Here is a 19667-nt window from a genome sequence, read left to right on the forward strand (position 1 = left end):
AGCCAAAGTACACCTGGCCTCTGTAACAACAAAGCTGGCCAATCCCCATCCTTACATGCAGCTAGTGGCCATTACAGGGAGCCTGGTGACTGTCACCCAGCTTTCCTTTGTCCCTGAACGGCGACTCCTCCGAGAATTATATTGCGTTACTAACCTGACTTCTATAGAAAGACACAACTTTCAATGGTACAGTGACATGTCATCTGTTTCAGTCAGACATGAGCGACTTTTCATGAACCAGGAAGATCTGGATGGGCAGCACTGTAGCTCTAGGTCTGCAGGGGTTGGCTATATGGGAGGAAGATGTTACTATCATATAATAAATCGGCTTCTGTTATAGGAAGAAGACGGATAGTAAATCCTCAGAAATTAACAGATGCCTACCCAGATGCAGTATTATAACTCCTCACCATCAGTCACTGGCGTACTGCAGCCACTAAGCGTGCCTGGATCTTTCGGACCGGTCAGACCAAGAGATGTCTACCCTGCTGCCACAGTGCCACGTATCCGCCCCTCCACCGGTGAGTTATAAAGCAAAGGAAACGATGCAATACAATAATTTCTGCCCAATTCTTACTAGTAGTGCCCCAGTCTGGCCACTAGGCTTGAAACTAAGCTGAGATTTCCTGTTCTGTATAGATCATTTTCCAGTAGTCTCCTCCTTATCATCACAAACAGGAGACATCATCATATAGACAATAGGAGATGTTCACAGCTCAGCCTCCCCCTCTTTGTGAAGTGACCTCTGGACAGGTCACAGAGCACACCCAGACACCTTTCCCATTCATGTTAATGAGACTTCTGTCCATTGTTGCCTCTATCCATAGGGCTTGCTGTAAAACAGATATCCAAATACTGCCCCCTTAATATTGTGCAAATAATATGTGCAAATAATGGGTTCACACTGTGTTTTTGCAATCCGTTTTTTTTCATACGTTTTTACATCAAAACGCATCTGTTGTTTTTTTTTACCGTACACAAAAACATACTTTTTTGTTTATTTTTGTTTACGTAAAAAAAACCCAGATGCGTTCTGATGTTTTTTTTTTATTTATTTATTATAGGGCTGTGTATTTGTGTGTATCTGTTTTGATCCGTTTTTCCATTGACTTCCGTTATAAAAAAAAATGGATCAAAACACATTTTTTTTAACATACATAAAAATAAGGTCAGCTAAGTTTTTGTGTATGTTAAAAAAAACGGACGTGTTTTGATCCTTTTTTTTTAAATAATGGAAACAATGGAAAAACGGATCAAAACTAATGCGCACAATTGCATGCATTTTCTATCCATTTTTTTCCAAAATTGGATTAAAAAAAAAAAAAAATGGATTGCAAAAACGTAGTGTGAACCTAGCCTTAAAAAAATGACATGTTTTATTATGGGGCTCTAAACAGTAAAAAAAAATTTTAAAAAATCTAGATGATACATTCCCTTTAAATCTCTGATACTGTAGTTCCTGAAGCTTTCTATGTCTTCTTTTTCAGGGTTTCAGTTTAGGGATGTTTCCCCTCCCCGTGGGAAACCGGTGTGGAATGATTCCCGCAAATCGGAGGTCTGGACAAACTCATTACGGAGATATAAAACCAGCATGAACCATAGACCTGTGGAGTCTGTGCTGAGTAGACGGACTCCATTTGCAGGTAATAACGGACATCCGGTCCTCAAAATACAAAATCTAAGCGTCACCTAGAGCCTACAAAGCTGTTCTCTCACATATTAACATTTCCTGCAGACCACGCCCCCTTTTTAATTAAGCTCCTTAAAAGCTGCACTAAAAGCTGCACTAAAATATACTGATATCTCATCCGACGACAAACTACTTACCCAACTCATCTGACATTACATGGACCTTATCTCCTTCTGTTGTGACATATGGGTCTTTTAAATCTTTTATTTTGAGAGAATTATGGGTGTGTCCTAATGCCTGAGCCAAGATAGGCAAGATATACAAAGCTGCACTAAAATATCAAATACAGTCTAAAGACAAGCTACACATCCAAGTTATCTGAAAGTCATGTGGGACTTATCTCCTTGTTGTGATGTTTAGGTTTTTTTTTTTTAACACATTTTGGTGTGTTTGTTTTCATGAGGATACAGCCTGATAGTTCATTCTAGGGTATAGCAGTATGGGAGACGTCTTGGATATTGTCATCCATTCCTTGAAGGACGGGGGTAAGGTAGTAGACAGAGTGGGACCCTCACAGAACTCTTTTCACAACTGTGAAACTGATAACATGTTTGTTCTAGTAAAACAGAGAGGAACTATTTACTAAAATGGCATTTCTTCAAATTGTCAGCACGGACCATGAGTGCCGACACCGGTGGCTATCGATATAAAAATGGGCACGTGGACACCCTCACTACGTACAGCTCCATGAACGACCCTCACTTATACGACTACTACGCCAAGAAATTCGGGCTGCAGGTTAACATGCGGCCGTCCACTAGTGTAAGTATCCTGCACCTGAGGAGGAGTTCAGGGGGAGGGATGGCTTTTATACTTGAATTTGGAGGAAAAAAGGTAAAAACTAAATTCCAGCCTCTCTTCCTAAATTCCTAGGTTCCTTTTTTCACCTTTTTTTCTGTGTTTTTCACAAAAAGCAGCTTCATTACTTTATCAGCAATCAGAAATCTTCTCATCTGTCTGTTATCCAAGTGGGTGGAGCCTAAAACAAGTCTGTGTAGCCTAAAAAGGCTTTTTATCATAGAGCAGAACGTGTAGTTTCATGTTAGTTACCGGGCTTAGATACATAGGATTTACAGGAATGTACATTATATACAATGAAATGTTCCTTGCTTTGTAATTTTATAGAAACGTGCCTTAAGTACCCGATCCACTGGATCTCGACCTGGGTCAATAGTAGCGAAGAAGGTGCCGTACAAAGTAGTAGTGAAGACTGGCGATAAGAAGCATTGTGGTACTACTGCCAGGGTAAGCTGGAAGACATGGGTTTTTAGATCCCTAGGGGAAAAAATATTAGTCAGTGACTCTTTTAGGGTATGCCATCTTGTGGTGATAGGGTGCACTAGCCTCTCTTACTTAAGAAGGTGCCACAGAAGGCCTAGAACTCAAGGTTTGTGACCAACATTAAAATAAAATGAATTTTACATCAGTTTTATTTAAACATTGTATAGCTATGTTGTTAGATCATATTATAGGCTGGGTTCACACTATGTATATTTGAGGCTGTATTTGTGAGGCTGTATAGCAACCAAAACAAGGAGTGGATTGAAAACACAGAAAGGCTATGTTCACATAATGTTGTAATTGAGTGGATGGCCGTCATTTAATGGCAAATATTTGCTGTTATTTTAAAACAACGTCTGTTATATTGAAATAATTGCAGTTATTTGCCGTTATATGACGGCCATCCACTCAATTTCACCATTGTGTGAACAGATCCTTTCTGGGTTTTCAATCCACTCCTGGTTTTGGTTGCTATGAGGACCTGACTTGAGGACCAAATACTGCCTGAAATATACGTAGTGTGAACCCAGCTATATATTGTGCTCTTTGTAGGTTGGTATTATTTGTACATGGTTTAGCAGTATTTATAGAGGTATTGTGCTTTGGCACTGAATGGCAATGTATGGTGCCTGCAATATTTTATAACATTGTCATTTAGGCAATAGATAGATAGATAGATAGATAGGAGATAGATAGATAGATAGATAGATAGATAGATAGATAGGAGATAGATAGATAGGAGATAGATAGATAGGAGATAGATAGATAGATAGGAGATAGATAGATAGATAGATAGATAGATAGATAGATAGATAGATAGATAGATAGATAGGAGATAGATAGATAGATAGATAGATAGGAGATAGATAGATAGATAGGAGATAGATAGATAGATAGATAGATAGATAGATAGATAGATAGATAGGAGATAGATAGATAGATAGATAGTTACCACTAGAATAGACATTACACTGGGTAAAGCTGTCTGTATCACTAGTGCTGCAGCCTCCCCTGATAGCTATATATTACATGTTACCATTAGAATAGACATTACAATGAGGGAAGCTGTCTGTGTCACTAGTGCTGCAGCCTCCCCTGATGTCTATATAATACATGTTACCATTAGAATAGACATTACACTGGGGAAGCTGTCTGTGACACTAGTGCTGCAGCCTCCCCTGATATCTATATAATACATGTTACCACTAGAATAGACATTACACTGGGGGAAGCTGTCTGTGTTACTAATGTTGCAGCCTCCCCTGTTGTCTATATAATACGTTACCACTAGAATAGACATTACACTGGGGGAAGCTGTCTGTGAAACTAATGCTGACTAGTGCTGCAGCCTAGAATATATAACAAGTAATATATAGACATCAGGGGAGGCTGCAGCACTAGTGACACAGACAGCTCCCCCAGTGTAATGTCTAGTCTAATGGTAACATGTAATATATAGACATCAGGGGAGGCTGCAGCACTAGTGACACAGACAGCTTCCCCAGTGTAATGTCTATTCTAATATATAAACATCAAGTAATATATAAGCATCAGGAGAGGCTACAGCACTAGTGACACAGACAGCTTCCCTCAGTGTAATGTCTATTCTAATGGTAACATATAATATATAGCTATCAGTAATGGCTTCAACACTAGTGACACAGACAGCTTCCCCCAGTGTAATGTCTATTCTAATGGTAACAAGTATTATATAGACATCAGGGGAGGCTGCAACACTACTGATACAGACAGCTCCCCTTGTGTAATGTCTATTCTAATGGTAACAAGTATTATATAGACATCAGGGAAGGCTGCAGCACTAGTGACACAGACAGCTCCCCTAGTGTAATGTCTATTGTAATGGTAACATGTATTATATAGACATCAGGGAAGGCTGCCGCACTACTGACACAGACAGCTCCCCCAGTGTAATATCTATTCTAATGGTAACAAGTATTATATAGACATCAGGGGAGGCTGCAGCATTAGTGAAACAGACAGCTTCCCTAGTGTAATGTCTATTCTAATGGTAACATGTAATATATAGACATCAGGGAAGGCTCAGTATCACTAGAACTGCATGTAAATGTGCTAGGACTAAGGCCTGAGCAGTCCTGCAGTTCCATTGGTGGCAGCAGAGAGGCTGTGTTTCCCCTTACTGGTGTCACTCAATGTAAAAGGGAAAAAAAGCTATTTATATTTACTTTAATAAAATTATATAACTATATTATAGACAGATATTATAGACTTCTTTAGGAAGAAAATGAGGTCTTCTCCATCTGTTAAAAAAGAATTTATTTTGTGGGGTTTTTTTTTAGTTACCTCCGATGTCAGTGAGGTTCGGGACACTACATATTATACATGGACTGGAGTCAGATATATGAGACTGTGTGCTGTGCAAAGAATACTAATAATACTATCACACCTCCCAGGTCTATATACAGATGAAAGGATCCAAAGGAAAGATTAACAAGACCCAGCTGTGTAAGAAATCCGGGCCTGATAAAGTCTCTGAATTTAAGTTCAGCAAAGGATCTACCCAAACATTCAAAATTTATGGCCCTGATATTGGGGACATCAAGAACATCACTCTGGAGGTAAGTGCAGCGAGCCAGGGTACTTGGAAGAGAGTCTGGGGAATGAGGAGAGGATGATGGTGGTAGTAGTCTCTCCTGAGTGTGGCGCTGAGCTCCTCAGTGAGGGGAAGCACCGAGGCTGCAGAGTGAGGGTGTGCTGTACCTGCAGGATAGCTGGTCACGGTCACAGGTGGGCTCGAGGGTTTCCGCAGGTATAGGGGACTCTCTGGCGCTTCCCGGAGTTCTCCCTCTCTTCTGTGGGCTACTGCAGGAATCTGGATCTTTAATGGAATTCAAGATACATTCCCTGGATTTCCAGGGAATGTATCTTGAGTTCCCTGGAAGATCCCGGCCGCAACTATACACCCGGGATCGCAGGCATCGCACTGGAGTGAGCAGCTTTCTCTACCTGCTGTATAGGTGAACTTGCCAGGTAGGAAAGTGACATCATCAGCGTATGTTCAAAGAATGAAGATTAGAAATGAGAGCAACTCGAGTATGCTCAGGTCCCATCGTTTGGCATTTGATTACCGGTGGCTGAAGAAGTTGGATGCAGCCATAGGGAGTCCTGGAAAACATGGATACACCCATAGGCCATAGGTTGTATTCATGTTTTCCCAGAGTCCCTAGGGCTGCATCCATGTTTTAATCTCTTTAATTCTTTCCCAAGTTTGGTAAATGAATAGATTTTCAAAAAAGTGCCAGAGATTTTTAATTTGCTTCTATTAAAAAAAAAAAAAAAAAAAAATCTCGTCTTTCATTACTCATCTGATGTATGCCCTGCAGGAAGGGGTGTATTCTTTCTAGTCTTGAGAGTAGGAAAGGTTTTCTATGAGGATTTGCTCCTGCTCTAGACAGTTCCTGACATGGACAGAGGAGGCAGCAGAGAGCACTGTATCAGCCTGGAAAGAATACACCACTTCCTGCAGGACATACAGCGGCTGATAAGTAGTGGAAGAATGGAGTTTTTTTTTAATGGAAGTACTTTACAAATCTCTGGCACTTTCTGGCACCAGTTAATTTTTCTGTTGTAAACTACCCCTTTAACCTCTGTGTTCTCACCTAGCATGACGGACTGGAACAGCAGCACGCCTGGTATGTGGATGAAGTCTTTGTCACCAATACACACCGAGACATGATGTGGCATTTCCCCTGCCGGCGGTGGTTTTCTCTGTACCATACAGATTGTCAGCTCAGCCGAATATTAACGCCGGATAAAAGCTCCGCTGATCAGCTGGATGGCAAACCGGGAGATCACACTGGTAAGATGACTGTCCTCCTCCTTATTTATTTAAAGAAGAGCACCGAAAATGTTCTGCATCCCCATATGGAGGTAAAAGTTATAGGGGGAGATTTATCAAACATGGTGTAAAGTAAAACTGGCTCAGTTACCCCTAGCAACCAATCAGATTCCACCTTTCATTTTTTATAGAGTCTGTGAGGAAAGAAAAGTGGAATCTGATTGGTTGCTAGGGGCAACTGATCCATTTTTCACTTTACACCATGTTTGATAAATCTCCCCCATAATCCATATGAAATCTATAGGGTCCATGGCCGTCTGTGAGTGCAGTGTGATGGATCTGTACATCAGCCCTGAGACTACTCAAGTGCATCGCCCCTGTCAATACACTGAATTGTTTACATGTCACTGTACGTTGCACGGGAAACATGAGCTCTGATACTTGTCACGCGACAAGATGTGGAGCCGCAGGTCAAACTACTACATGAAAAGAAGTTCTACTTCATTATAGTAATGGCTTCCCCTCTGTGGGCGGCGGGGGGGGGGGGGAGATAAATAAAAAACGACTACTTGTTTGTGAATGCAAATCACCCTGTGCGTCATACACCTTGCATTTGGCGTTTTGAAAACCTAGTGTACAATTTACAACATACTAGGGATGGTCCGAACGAACCCGAACCCTCCGCAATGATTTCCGTGCAGCGGGCGGATCCAGCGGGAGGAACGCCTGGAAAACTGGGATACAGCCATAGCCATAGGCTGTATCCCAGTTTTCCAGGCGTTCCTCCCGCTGTATCCGCCCGCTGCACGGAGCGGGCAGACAGCGGGAATCCGATGCCGAGCGTTCGGGTTCAGCCGAACCCAAACCTCGGCGGGTTCAGACCATCCCTACAACATACTGTAGGCTTAAAGGGGTTGTTCACCCCCAAATTTTTTCTTTCAAATCTCAAGTCTTCCAGTACTTAGCAGATTGTGTATGTCCTGCAGAAAGTGCTGTAGTCTTTTCAGTCTGACACAGTGCTCTTTGCTGCTACTTCTGTCCATGTCAGGAACTGTCCAGAGCAGAAGCAAATCCCCATAGAAAACCTCCCCTGCTCTCCAGACTGAAAAGAATGCACCAATTCCTGTAGGACATACAGCAGCTGTAAATTACAGATCTCTGTCACTAGCTGAGTTGAAAGAAAACATTTTTTTTGGCGAACTACCCTGTTTAAAGGGGTTACTCAAATTTAGAAAAACATGTCTTTTTTTTGTCCAGAGCCACCTCTGTCCTCAGTTTGTCAGTAAACTGCAGAGAATATGTAGCCAAAAGCAGAGTGAGGTTGGCTTATGGTAGTATCACATGACCCAATGATCGTTGTTAGCGAGCCTTAATCTAATAGGCTTACGGAGCCTATTACACGATTTGAGAATCATGTGGCTAGGGCTGCACGGGTATCGTTGGCAGTGTGTTTAGCTCTTTTTTTATGTAGAAAATAATAGATATTATACTTACCTGTCCAGGCTTCATTAATTTCTTGCTGCCTTTTCTCAGCTGGAGTGACAGGCCGCTCAGCCAATCACTGATCGTGATGGAACATCACCAGTGATTGGCTGAGAAGCTTCAGCAGTGACTGTGGGGGGGGGTGAAGGCAGCAGAACACCAGGGGAGCCTGGACAGGTAAGTATTATCTTTATTATTTTCTTTACACATTCCTCAGCTGACGGTCGTGTATCGCTATTACACGTTGAAAGACAATGTTCAGCCAATGATTGGCTCCTCAGCTGATTGTTGTTTTTATTACACAGGGCAATATTTTACAGAACCAGCCTGATTTGGTAGATAATCGCTTCATGTAATAGGGCCCTTACACTTGACCTTGGTTCAGAGTGCTGTTGGTTCTTGCACAAAGACTTTGAGAATCTGGTTTACCATGTGCGCACCAATTTTTTTAATACTAAACAAACTAACAAAGCTCGAGGTGCTTAGTATTACTTCCCCCCCCCCCCCCAGTATGTGAGTGTGTTGCCGACTATCTTTACAGCCACCTATTCCCAGACTGCAGCCTATGCATAAAATGTGCCTGACTGCCCTATAACCTAATTGTACTCCCACCTTACACTCCCATATAAGTTATTATAGTGCAGTTACTGTATATAGTTATATCCAGTGACTCACAGGTGACGGTGACATATGCTGGGGTAGCTGTGCGGTGTTGTGGCTGCTATGTGGGTGTAGGGTCACTTGGGCACTTGTCACGGTGGCCAGGAGTGGTTTTGAAACCCACCCCTGGACAAACGGGCACTGCGCTTGAAGTTGAAAATAACCCAAGTGTGGACAGGTGTATGGGTGCAGTTGCAAAAATGATAGACTAGAGTCCAATAGCTAAACAGGATAACTAACGTTTACTTAGAATCTTTAGTGCAATACAGAATGACCACACTCTGGTAACTGCAGGTGCAGGCAGGAGGTAGTAACAATAAGAGTTGTTAGAACAGAGTAGAGTAGAGGAACATCTTGAGGGCCCTGTCCAATGTTGCAGTGTACTGAGAGTGTGCTGAGATAGCGTAGTAGACAACAGAAGTAACAGAAGAAGAAGATACTCGTACTCATGTATAGATACTGTTGATCTAAACGTCTTTTGCCCTATACTGTCGGGGTACCCGTCCTGCTAAGGTATGACGAGGTCCCAGGTCCCTTCGCTGGGTTGAGCAGACTTCCCAGGGTTTCCCAGAATAGCCGTGTGTTACAGTAGGATACATAGGCTTAACTGCTGCTTTGTCCTACTTTGGTAAGTACCTAACTCCAGGTGTCTGCCCTGTATGTTGCAGAAGGTATCCCTAGCGTGGACAAGGTTTTTCTCAGAGGACGTCCCCCTCCTCAGGGGTCTAGCACTGCAAGTTAACGGTAGTTAATTGCATAAAAGGCCCTCCCACCAGGAACTGGCTAGGTTACCTTAGCTAGTGAGGGATTAATGGGGCTGTGTGTGCAAAAGAGAGAATAGAGGTGATAGGCAGAAAAGTGAGGGAAATCAGTCCTGGACCTGTGGTAGAAGAGAAACATTGCTTCCTTCAGCTGTGCATAGTACAAGATACACAATAACTACAGCAGAGACAACTAGTGGGGGGAAAACACAATACACTTGCCCTTCATTCCCTTTGTGAGAACCTGAGTGAGTTACTTTGCTCAGGTGCATGAGAAACTTAATGGCACACCTGTGCTGGGACACTACAACTAGTTCTCTGATCAATCAGTCATTCACTTTTCCTCCTAGACACGAGTCTGCCAGACAAACATTTTAGGCTCCTCCTCACCTCTATGCAAACTCATCTGTATTACCCTACACAATAATAGTGCCCCATAAAATAATATCCTTCTATATCCTTTTTATAGTAGTTAGCCCCCCCCCCCCCCCCCCCTGTGCTCCTATTTAGTAGTTAGGTCCCATCTATACCTTATCTAATATTATGCCCTTTTGTGTCCCCATATAGTAATAGTGCCCCCATATACATGTAACAACAGGGAGGTGCCCTATAATCGTCACGACTGGTACTTACAGCAAAACAACTTTTATTTCCAATAGTCTATGAAGACCAAAAATATGTATATAAAACTGAACTTTACAGTGATTTATAATGTGCAGACCTAAAATGTGGATTTAAATCGTACTAGATCATGCAATGCTTAAGAAAACTCATGTGTCCCCATAGAGTGTTTGGCCCCCACTGTGCCCCCATATAGTAGTTAAGTCTCTTTGTGCTTCTATATAGTATTAGGCCCCCACTGTGCCCCCATATAGTAGTTAAAGGGTTTATTCACCGAAAATTTCATTCTTTCAAATCAACTGGTGCCAGAAAGTGTCTAAGATTTGTAATTTACTTCTACTAAAGAGACTTATCCAGTCTTCCAGTATCAGCTGCTTCATGAAGTGATGTATTACCTCCAGTCTGACACAGTGCTCTCTGCTGCCATCTCTGTTCATGTCAGGAACTATCCAGAGCAGTAGCAAATCCCCATAAAAAAACCTCTCCTATTTTCTAGACTGGAAAGAATACACCACTTCATGTCAAAAATACAGCAGCTGATAAGTACTGGAAGACTGGAGATTTTTTTTAAGAGAAGTAAATTGCAAATCTCTGCCACTTTCTGAGACCAGTTGATTTGAATTTTTTTTTTCTGGTGAACAACCCCTTTAACTTTTATTATTGTGATTTGAAATGGGACTAGATCACATGATGCTTAAGAAAACATGTGTCCCCATAGAGTGTTAGGCCCCGACTGTGCCCCCATATAGTAGTTAAGTTTCTATGTGCTTCTATATAGTATTAGGCCCCCACTGTGCCCCCATATTGATGTTAGGCTCCCATGATGTTAGATTCCATTTAGTATTAAACATAATTTGTATGACTCAGAAATGGGTGAGGGCAATACAGTGCCCCATATGCCAGTAACTGGGCTATAGTGGTGCCACATTTAATTGCCCCTACTATAGGCAATTATAATACATACAAATATATAATATATATAATTATAATATAATACAAAAACCAAGATGTTAGCCTAATGACTAAATTAAGAAAATGTAAATGAGGCCGGGCGGTATCCTGTAGATGAGACATCACCCAGCTAGAGTGAAGTTTCAGCCACGAACACAATTAGTCATAATAAATAAATCAATATGCATGCTCACCGCCAACGTCAGTAGCCACTGACCCATGATGCCCAGTAGCCTGATGGCAAAAGTCCTAGAAAATAATCCATGCCGGCGGAGGAACCTTAGCTGGATCTTCCCGCTCTCCTATTGTAAACCCTCAACAATAACAAGGTAACTTTAGCCATTTCCTTGCGATGGATGTGAAGATAGAGCAGAGGATTGTCCCAGTAATCTAGTCCTTCGGGGGCTTCTCCAGACCTCTCAATCCGTCACACTCTCTCTAAGCGTCTTCTCTCCCCGTCAGCTTCATATTTTTTTAAACAACTCATTAAGGCTGAGAGGCATCTTATTTCTTAAGCACTGCAGTTAAATACCCTACGTCAGTCTTCGGGACCTTTCTCCTCCGGGGCTCTCCCGAGAGAAGTACCTGGCCAGATCTGTTCGTTTGACTTGAGCAATGTATCTAATGGCTTCTATCAATGCGATCTGACGCAATCACTGGTACTTGACCTGCGCAACGTGGACGTGTTACTGACACCTGGGGATGTGGTGGAGGAAGAAACGGCGGGAGAGTCCGGACACTGGTATGAGCTAAGATTTTCTATGGATGGATCTCTGACTAGAGACACCTAATACTCCTCAAGTTGCTCATGTGCTGTTTCCATGTTGCTCCCATCTACTATGCATAGAGCTACATCTTGAATGTCATTCGTTGGGGGGGACACATTATTTAGATGGTCCTCATAGTTGTATCTTTAAATAGTCCTCATAGTTGTATCTTTTATGGGGTGGTAACTCTTATGGCGGCAATTCTGTCATCACTTAGGGAGTCAGGGAGGTGGTAAAATGGGGGCAAGGGGCAAATATTTGGGGGTGATGTGTTAGTGGATACACAGTGATAACGTATGTGGTCCATATGGATGATGGTTGTTCAGACTGGAAGAATTTTTTTTTTTTCAAGAGATTATCCAGTTTTGGTAACCCACTTTTATATAAATTAGTAGGGAGTCAGTAAAGGGCAATCCTCTATTTGGGTCTCTCATCTTTTGGCGATGATAGAGAGTGGCTACTTAGAGGGTCTCTTGCTCTGGAGGACCTACCATGTCCTCCATTACACAGACAGCCGGTGATTTCTATAGGTTTTGAGTAAGGGCCCTATTACACGGGACAATTATCGTGTGAAAAATCGTTGTATAGTTGAAATTTAAACGATAATTGTTCTGTGTAATTGCAGGCAACGATCGAAAAATCGTTCGTATGTCGTTGATCGTTGATTTAGATCTGAACCTAAAATTATCGTTAATCGTTCTGTAACCGTTCGCTGTAATTCCACGTTCATTCACTCAAGTTCCGCATTTGTTCACTAATCGTTCAGTGTAATTGCACATTGTTCATTGTTTTGCTGGGATCAGAAGGAATAAACGATCATAGTAACGATCGCAATAACGATCATAGTAATGACCATTGTTCTGTGTAACATGGTGAACGATTTCAGGTTAACGATAAACAATCTCGTTTGTGATTGTTTATCGTTAATAATCACTCTGTGTAATAGGACCCTAATCCTTTTTTTCTTCCTTCCTTTCGTCTTCTGAAAGGAAATTGAACAATTGTACAGTAGCCCCAGTAGAACAATGTTGAAAGTGGGTGCAAGAGCCCTCTGACCATAGTAGTCAACATTTTAGAGGGGATATTGGGGAAAATCTAAAAGGTTATATAAAGCATATATTTTCATATGTTGCAGCCCATGGTGAGGCTAACAATTCCTTCCATACTTGTTATTTATTCAGTCTCCTTCCCCCAGTTCTGAGCTGCTGCTTTCTGCTAAAGACACAAAAAACTGTTTGTGAGCTTTTCTCTCTGCCCCCCTCCCTTTGGAGATGGCTGATGTAAACAAGTCCCTATCTGCAAATTTATAATGCTGGGAGGATTCATCATCAGCAACCTGACCTCAGATGAACCCTCCCAGCATTAAAAAGAAGCTACAAAGTTGCAGATAAAGCCAGCCAGGGACTTTTTAACATCAGCTGTCTCAGAAGGGAAAGTTAGGGGGGGGGGGGGGGGGGGGTGACAGATCACTTTTTTTTTTAAATGACCATTTAAAAAACAGTTTGCCACACTATGAATATAACTACATGTCCCTACACATACAGTGACCCACACTCAATGCATTAAACGTATACATTACTTATTCATGGATTCAATCTACTCGCCCCAATTAGTTAGACCCTAGGTAGGTAACAAGTAAATTGGGATAAACTTGTAGGTCTCTGAAAGGTCCCAAGTAGATCACATAGCTTTAAAGGGGCACTCCAGTGTTTTTCTTCTTTCAAATCAACTGGTGTCCCCAGTCTTCCAGTACTTATGAGCTGCTATATGTCCTGCAGCAAGTGGTGTAGTCTCTCCAATATGACACAGTGCTCTCTGCTGCCACCTCTGTCCATGTCAGGAACTGTCCAGAGCAGGAGCAAATCCCTTAGAAAACCTCTCCTGCTCTCCAGACTGGAAAGAATACACCACTTCCTGCAGGGTATACAGCAGCTGATAAGTACTGGAAGACTTGGGATTTTTAATTGAAGTAAATTACAAATTTCTGGCACCAGTTGATTTGAAGAAAAAAAACCTTTTTTTGCTGGAGTACCCCTTTAACTATATTGTCCTACAACATATTCCCAGACGTGCCATCCTAAGCAACATACTCATTTGTCCTTATTCCCTCACTATCCTTGCACTCATGGGAGAAGTTGTAGAATAATAGGGTATATATATATATATATATATATATATATATATATATATCTCTGTTAGTCAGAGCTGTCCTGGGCTAATGCAGCTCATCTCCTATTGACCCCAGAGCAGCACTACACCATGTACAGAGCCAAGGCTCCCAGCTCCGTTCACAGTCCTCTTGAATAGTTGATCAGTAGGGGTGCTGGACCTTGGCAGCCTCTGATCAAATGTTCATGGAAAACCCCTCGAACAGGATCCTTAGGAGAACTGTCCGGATCTCCCTCGTCCAAATCACAATCCAGCCTGAGCTTACATGAAAAATTAATAAAGCCGCCAGAACAAAGAAGCTTTAGGTCAACGGCCCTTTGCTTAGTTGTATCGGGTTTACAAAGAAATCTCCGAGCGGTGTCAAAAGGGTCTGACGTGTCAGTACGGAGAGGCTTTTGATTCCAGACTTCACAGGTGTCATCTTCTCGCATGTATCTGTGCAATGTTCCCATTCATGGTGTATCCACAGGAGCTCTTCCTGCCTGGTTCTTACTGTAACTCACATAGACTTCAATACAGAGGACCATGTCTGCCTGTTTATTAGGCGTATGGGAAATGTATGTGTGTCATAAGGATGTGGTATTTTAAAGGGGTAGTTCACCCCCCTAAAAAAATCTTTCAAACCAACTGATGACGATAAAAGTGTGCGAGATCTATAATTTACTTCTTTTAAAAAATATCAAGTCTTCCATTATTTATCAGCTGCTGTATGTCCTGCAGGAAGTGGAGTATTCTTTCCGGTCTGACACAGTGCGCTCTGCTGCCACCTCTGTCCATGTCAGGAACTGTCCAGACCAGGAGAGGTTTTCTATGGGGATTTTCTACTGCTCTGGACAGTTCCTGACATGGACAGAGGTGGCAGCAGAGAGCACTTTGTCAGACTAGAAAGAATACACCTCTTCCTGCAGGACATACAGCAGCTGATAAGTACTGGAAAGCCTGGGGATTTTTTCATAGAAATAAATTACAAACCAGTTGATTTGAAATATTTTTTTTGGGGGGTGAACAACCCCTTTAAGAAATGGCAGAGGAGTTACTGTATATCTCTTGTATGCCAGGGCTGGGGCATGACAACAACCCCTGCACACTACTTGTAGGAACGACTGTGAATAACCCTGAAATCCACCAATGAATTTAAAGGGAATCCGTCAGCTCCCAGGCACTACTTAAGGTGCTGACAGTGTGCTGTAGCTGGCAGTCCCCCAGTGAGGATGGTGCCTTTTTGGTAATTTTCCGTGCAGCGGATTATGTACAATCTTATGTCTCCTACTGTCACAGAGCTGTTGTTCGTGCCACACTTGTCATGCATCCTCCTCCCTCTTCATGAATAATCAATGCTGCCCGGCCTCCTGCTCGCTCAGCTGTTAGATTGCAGATCAGTCCTCTGTAGGCAGTTTATCTCTGAAAGAATCTTTCCTCTGTAATGTGTAGGAGCTGTGGTTTAGGGGTAACTCACCTGTCTAGAAACCTGACAGCAGGTCATTCTCTGGTTCGAATCCCCTGATGTAAATTAAATCGATGTCTTTTTTTTCCTCATTATTGTATCATTTTTAAGGCTATGTTCACACACACAGTATTTTTGCTCAGTATTTTGGTCAGTATTTTGCAACCAAAACCAGAAGTGGATAGAAAATACTGAACGGCTATGTTCACACACTGTTGAAATTGAGTGGATGGCTGTCATTTAATGGCAAATAATTACTGTTTTTTTTTTAAACAACGTCCGATATTTGCCATTAAATGACGGCCATCTGCTCAATTTCAACAGTGTAAGAACATAGCCTTTCTGTTTCTCAATCCACTCCTGCCGTACTTTATGCAGTGTGGAACATAGCCTACATTTCTATGGGATCCCGGCCGGTGTATACACATAGTATACGCTCCGGCCGGGATCCCGTGCGGCGCCGCAAATAACTGACATGTCAGTTTTCTGCAGCCGCAATTCAATGAATTACGGCCGTAGGAAACCCTGTCAGTTCACACAATGAAGCAAGCGGCTCTGGCCGCTTGCTTCATTGTGCGCTGTGGGAGGTTCTGATGGGGGCGCACGCTGATGCGCCCGCATCAGAACACTGTGGCCGGAAAGATCAACCGGCCGGTAGTGGGTATCGGCCGGATGATCTTTCCGGCTGCAGGGTTCTGACCGCATCAGCCGTCCGCATCGGAACCTCCCACAGCACACAATGAAGCAAGCGGCCAGAGCCGCTTGCTTCATTGTGTGAACTGACATGTCAGTTATTTGCGGCGCTGCACGGGATCCTGGCCTGAGCGTATACGATGTATATACGCTCCAGCCGGGATCCCATCGATCAATAGGCAGTGTTTACAGGCGCATAAAGTACGGCCGTTGTTGCCTATAGCAACAACGACCGTACTTATGCGTAGTGTGAACATAGCCTTAGACTGTAGAAACATTTAACACTCCTTGGGGGAGATTTATCAAGCTAGAATAAAGCAGAATTGTCTTAGTTGCCCCTAGCAACCAATCAGATTCCACCTTTCATTTTCCAAAGAATCTGTGAGGAATGAAAGTGGGAATCTGATTGGTTGCTAGGGGCAACAAAGACAATTCTACTTCACACCAGTTTGATAAATCTCCCCCTTGTGTTTATATATACCGCCATCTAGTGGTGAAAGACGGTTGTTACTCTTGCTTCCCAACCTTCAGACACAACTTTTTTTTAGTGTACATTACTATAGGTGTTTTGGTCACTGCCATATTACTCCCTGCATTTTTATTCAGTACAATCATGTGATTCTTTATCATGTGATTTTAGGATTTCTATTGAACAGCCGGGAAAAAATATCAGCAGACATACAGACATAACTTTTTTTTTCTATTTTTACTCCTCTATAGAAGTCTATGGGCAAGTTTTTGATTCCAGCCTAATGGAATTTTTTTCTAAACTAATTTAGATTAATTAAGGAAAACAGTCAGGAATGGATTGGAAAGAGGAGAAATCTCCTCCCTTGCCTGATTTATCATGGTTTATTCATGTAAACAGGTGTAAATCATGGCAGACATCTACACCGGAGCTACTCTGCACCAGCGGTGCGCCTCTTAGTAAATCTGGTAAACTGCAGGGGGATGGGGCTTTATTTAAAGGAGTATTCTGCTCAAACATAACTTTTGATATGTTGCTGCCCATGGTAAGACTAACAATTTATTCCATACTTGTTATTATCTATTCAGTCTCCTTCCCCCAGTTCTTAGCTGCTGCTTTTTGCTGAAAAGAAGCTACAAAGAATCTACAAAGTTACAGATAAAGACTGCCAGGGACTTGTTTACATCAGCCGTTTTGGAAGGGGGGGGGGGAGGGGGAGACAGATAGACTACTTTATGTGCATGCATATAGTAGTCAGTCCCTCCTCTGTGCATGCATATAGTAGTCAGAACCTCCTATGTGCATGCATATAGTAGTCAGGCCCTTCCCTGTGCATGCATATAGTAGTCAGGCCCTTCCCTGTGCATGCATATAGTAGCCAGGCCCTCCTCTGTGCATGCATATAGTAGTCAGGCCCTTCCCTGTGCATGCATATAGTAGTCAGGCCCTTCCCTGTGCATGCATATAGTAGTCAGGCCCTTCCCTGTGCATGCATATAGTAGTCAGGCCCTTCCCTGTGCATGCATATAGTAGTCAGGCCCTTCCCTGTGCATGCATATAGTAGTCAGGCCCTTCCCTGTACATGCATATAGTAGTCAGACCCTCCTCTGTGCATGCATATAGTAGTCAGAACCTCCTCTGTGCATGCATATAGTAGTCAGAACCTCCTCTGTGCATGCATATAGTAGTCAGGCCCTCCTCTGTGCATGCATATAGTAGTCAGGCCCTCCTCTGTGCATGCATATAGTAGTCAGGCCCTCATCTGTGCATGCATATAGTAGTCAGGCCCATCCACTGTACATGCATATAGTAGTCAGGCCCTCCTCTGTGCATGCATATAGTACACAACTCCTATACAACGGACAACAGTATAATCAATAATAGTCTTTATTTAAATTCACATAAAAATTATTTCAGACAAACAATATTAAAAGAGCCATAATAGCCATACACATGGGGCGAATAGTACACAGGAAATATTTGAACAGTATTGCACAAGATCCAGTAAACCAGTTATGTTACAATCTATTAGTATTGGTTCATTGCACAATTCCCTTCAAAGAGTGAATATAATTTATATTGCACAAAACCCAGTGGCAGCACAAAAGAATTAATAGAGAAGGGTGAGATTACATAAAGTATCCAGTACCTGTGGTCAGGGTGTATGCACGCTCCCCTCCAACGCACGTTTCGCGCAAAGCTTTCTCTAGGAGGTGATGTTCCCCTATCCCAAGGTCCCTTATATACTGATCTCTAATGGAGAATCCGGCCTCCAGACGCCGTCCTCACTTCCGGCCACGTGATCGCACCCGGCGCGGCAGCGCGACTACACCACGTGATCCGTCACATGGACGGGTCCCCGTGTGACGTCACGGCGCGTTGCCAAGAAACCGATCACGCGTCCAGAAGTGATTTCGGCGTCTGGCCATGTCTAGGAGCGCACACCCACCAGCGTCACATGACTGGGAGTTCTATGCAAACTACACATGATATCGCTGTAGTAAATAAAATAATTCCAGCATCCCTGACAATCTACTATCTACATGGCCACCACAGTATACATATATAATCATGAACCATGATATAAATAATCTAAGGAAACATACACATAAATAAAAAACAACAACAAATATGTGATAAATCTAACTGCTAATGCAATCATAATGAGGCCCTCCTCTGTGCATGCATATAGTAGTCAGGCCCTCCTCTGTGCATGCATATAGTAGTCAGGCCCTTCCCTGTGCATGCATATAGTAGTCAGGCCCTTCCCTGTGCATGCATATAGTAGTCAGGCCCTTCCCTGTACATGCATATAGTAGTCAGACCCTCCTCTGTGCATGCATATAGTAGTCAGGCCCTCCTCTGTGCATGCATATAGTAGTCAGGCCCTCCTCTGTGCATGCATATAGTAGTCAGGCCCTCCTCTGTGCATGCATATAGTAGTCAGGCCCTCCTCTGTGCATGCATATAGTAGTCAGGCCCTCCTCTGTGCATGCATATAGTAGTCAGGCCCTCCCATGTTTGCATGCATATAGTAGTCAGGCCCTCCTCTGTGCATCCATACAGTACTCAGTGACAGTGACACCCCCACCCTATAGTATGTAGCTAATAACACCCCCCCCCCCCAATGTAGTCTCCCTTTTAGACAGGCACACCCATGTAGATAATATTCCCCAATGTAGCAGGTAATGCCCCAAGGTACTCCCCCTCCCCCCAGTATGTAAGATCCCCCAGCATACATTCTGCTGCAGGTAGTAACCCCTGGCTCCAGCATTTTACTGAGAATGACCTTTAGGAGTGGTCACAGTTAAAGGGGCCAGGGTTTTTTAAAAAGCGGGACAGACAGGGAGCCTTACCGGGATA

The 19667-nt window shown here is 42.9% G+C and overlaps 1 protein-coding gene across 2 annotated transcripts in view; it reads left to right on the forward strand.

The window, feature by feature from the left end:
- The first annotated feature begins 376 nt into the window (after nucleotides 1-376).
- The window catches only part of LOXHD1 (lipoxygenase homology PLAT domains 1), a 150209-nt gene continuing 130918 nt past the window's right edge, over nucleotides 377-19667 (forward strand). The window contains exons 1-6 of one of the 2 annotated variants that reach the window (XM_069964843.1): nucleotides 377-521; nucleotides 1488-1643; nucleotides 2301-2452; nucleotides 2816-2935; nucleotides 5404-5568; nucleotides 6614-6809. In XM_069964843.1, coding sequence (XP_069820944.1) covers nucleotides 377-521; nucleotides 1488-1643; nucleotides 2301-2452; nucleotides 2816-2935; nucleotides 5404-5568; nucleotides 6614-6809 — 934 coding nt within the window. Of the gene's footprint in view, nucleotides 522-1487; nucleotides 1644-2300; nucleotides 2453-2815; nucleotides 2936-5403; nucleotides 5569-6613; nucleotides 6810-19667 lie in introns of those variants that run through there. The other variant, XM_069964842.1, reaches the window with a different exon arrangement.

This window comes from Dendropsophus ebraccatus, chromosome 3 (genome assembly GCF_027789765.1).
Source record: "Dendropsophus ebraccatus isolate aDenEbr1 chromosome 3, aDenEbr1.pat, whole genome shotgun sequence".
NCBI classification, from domain to species: domain Eukaryota; kingdom Metazoa; phylum Chordata; class Amphibia; order Anura; family Hylidae; genus Dendropsophus; species Dendropsophus ebraccatus.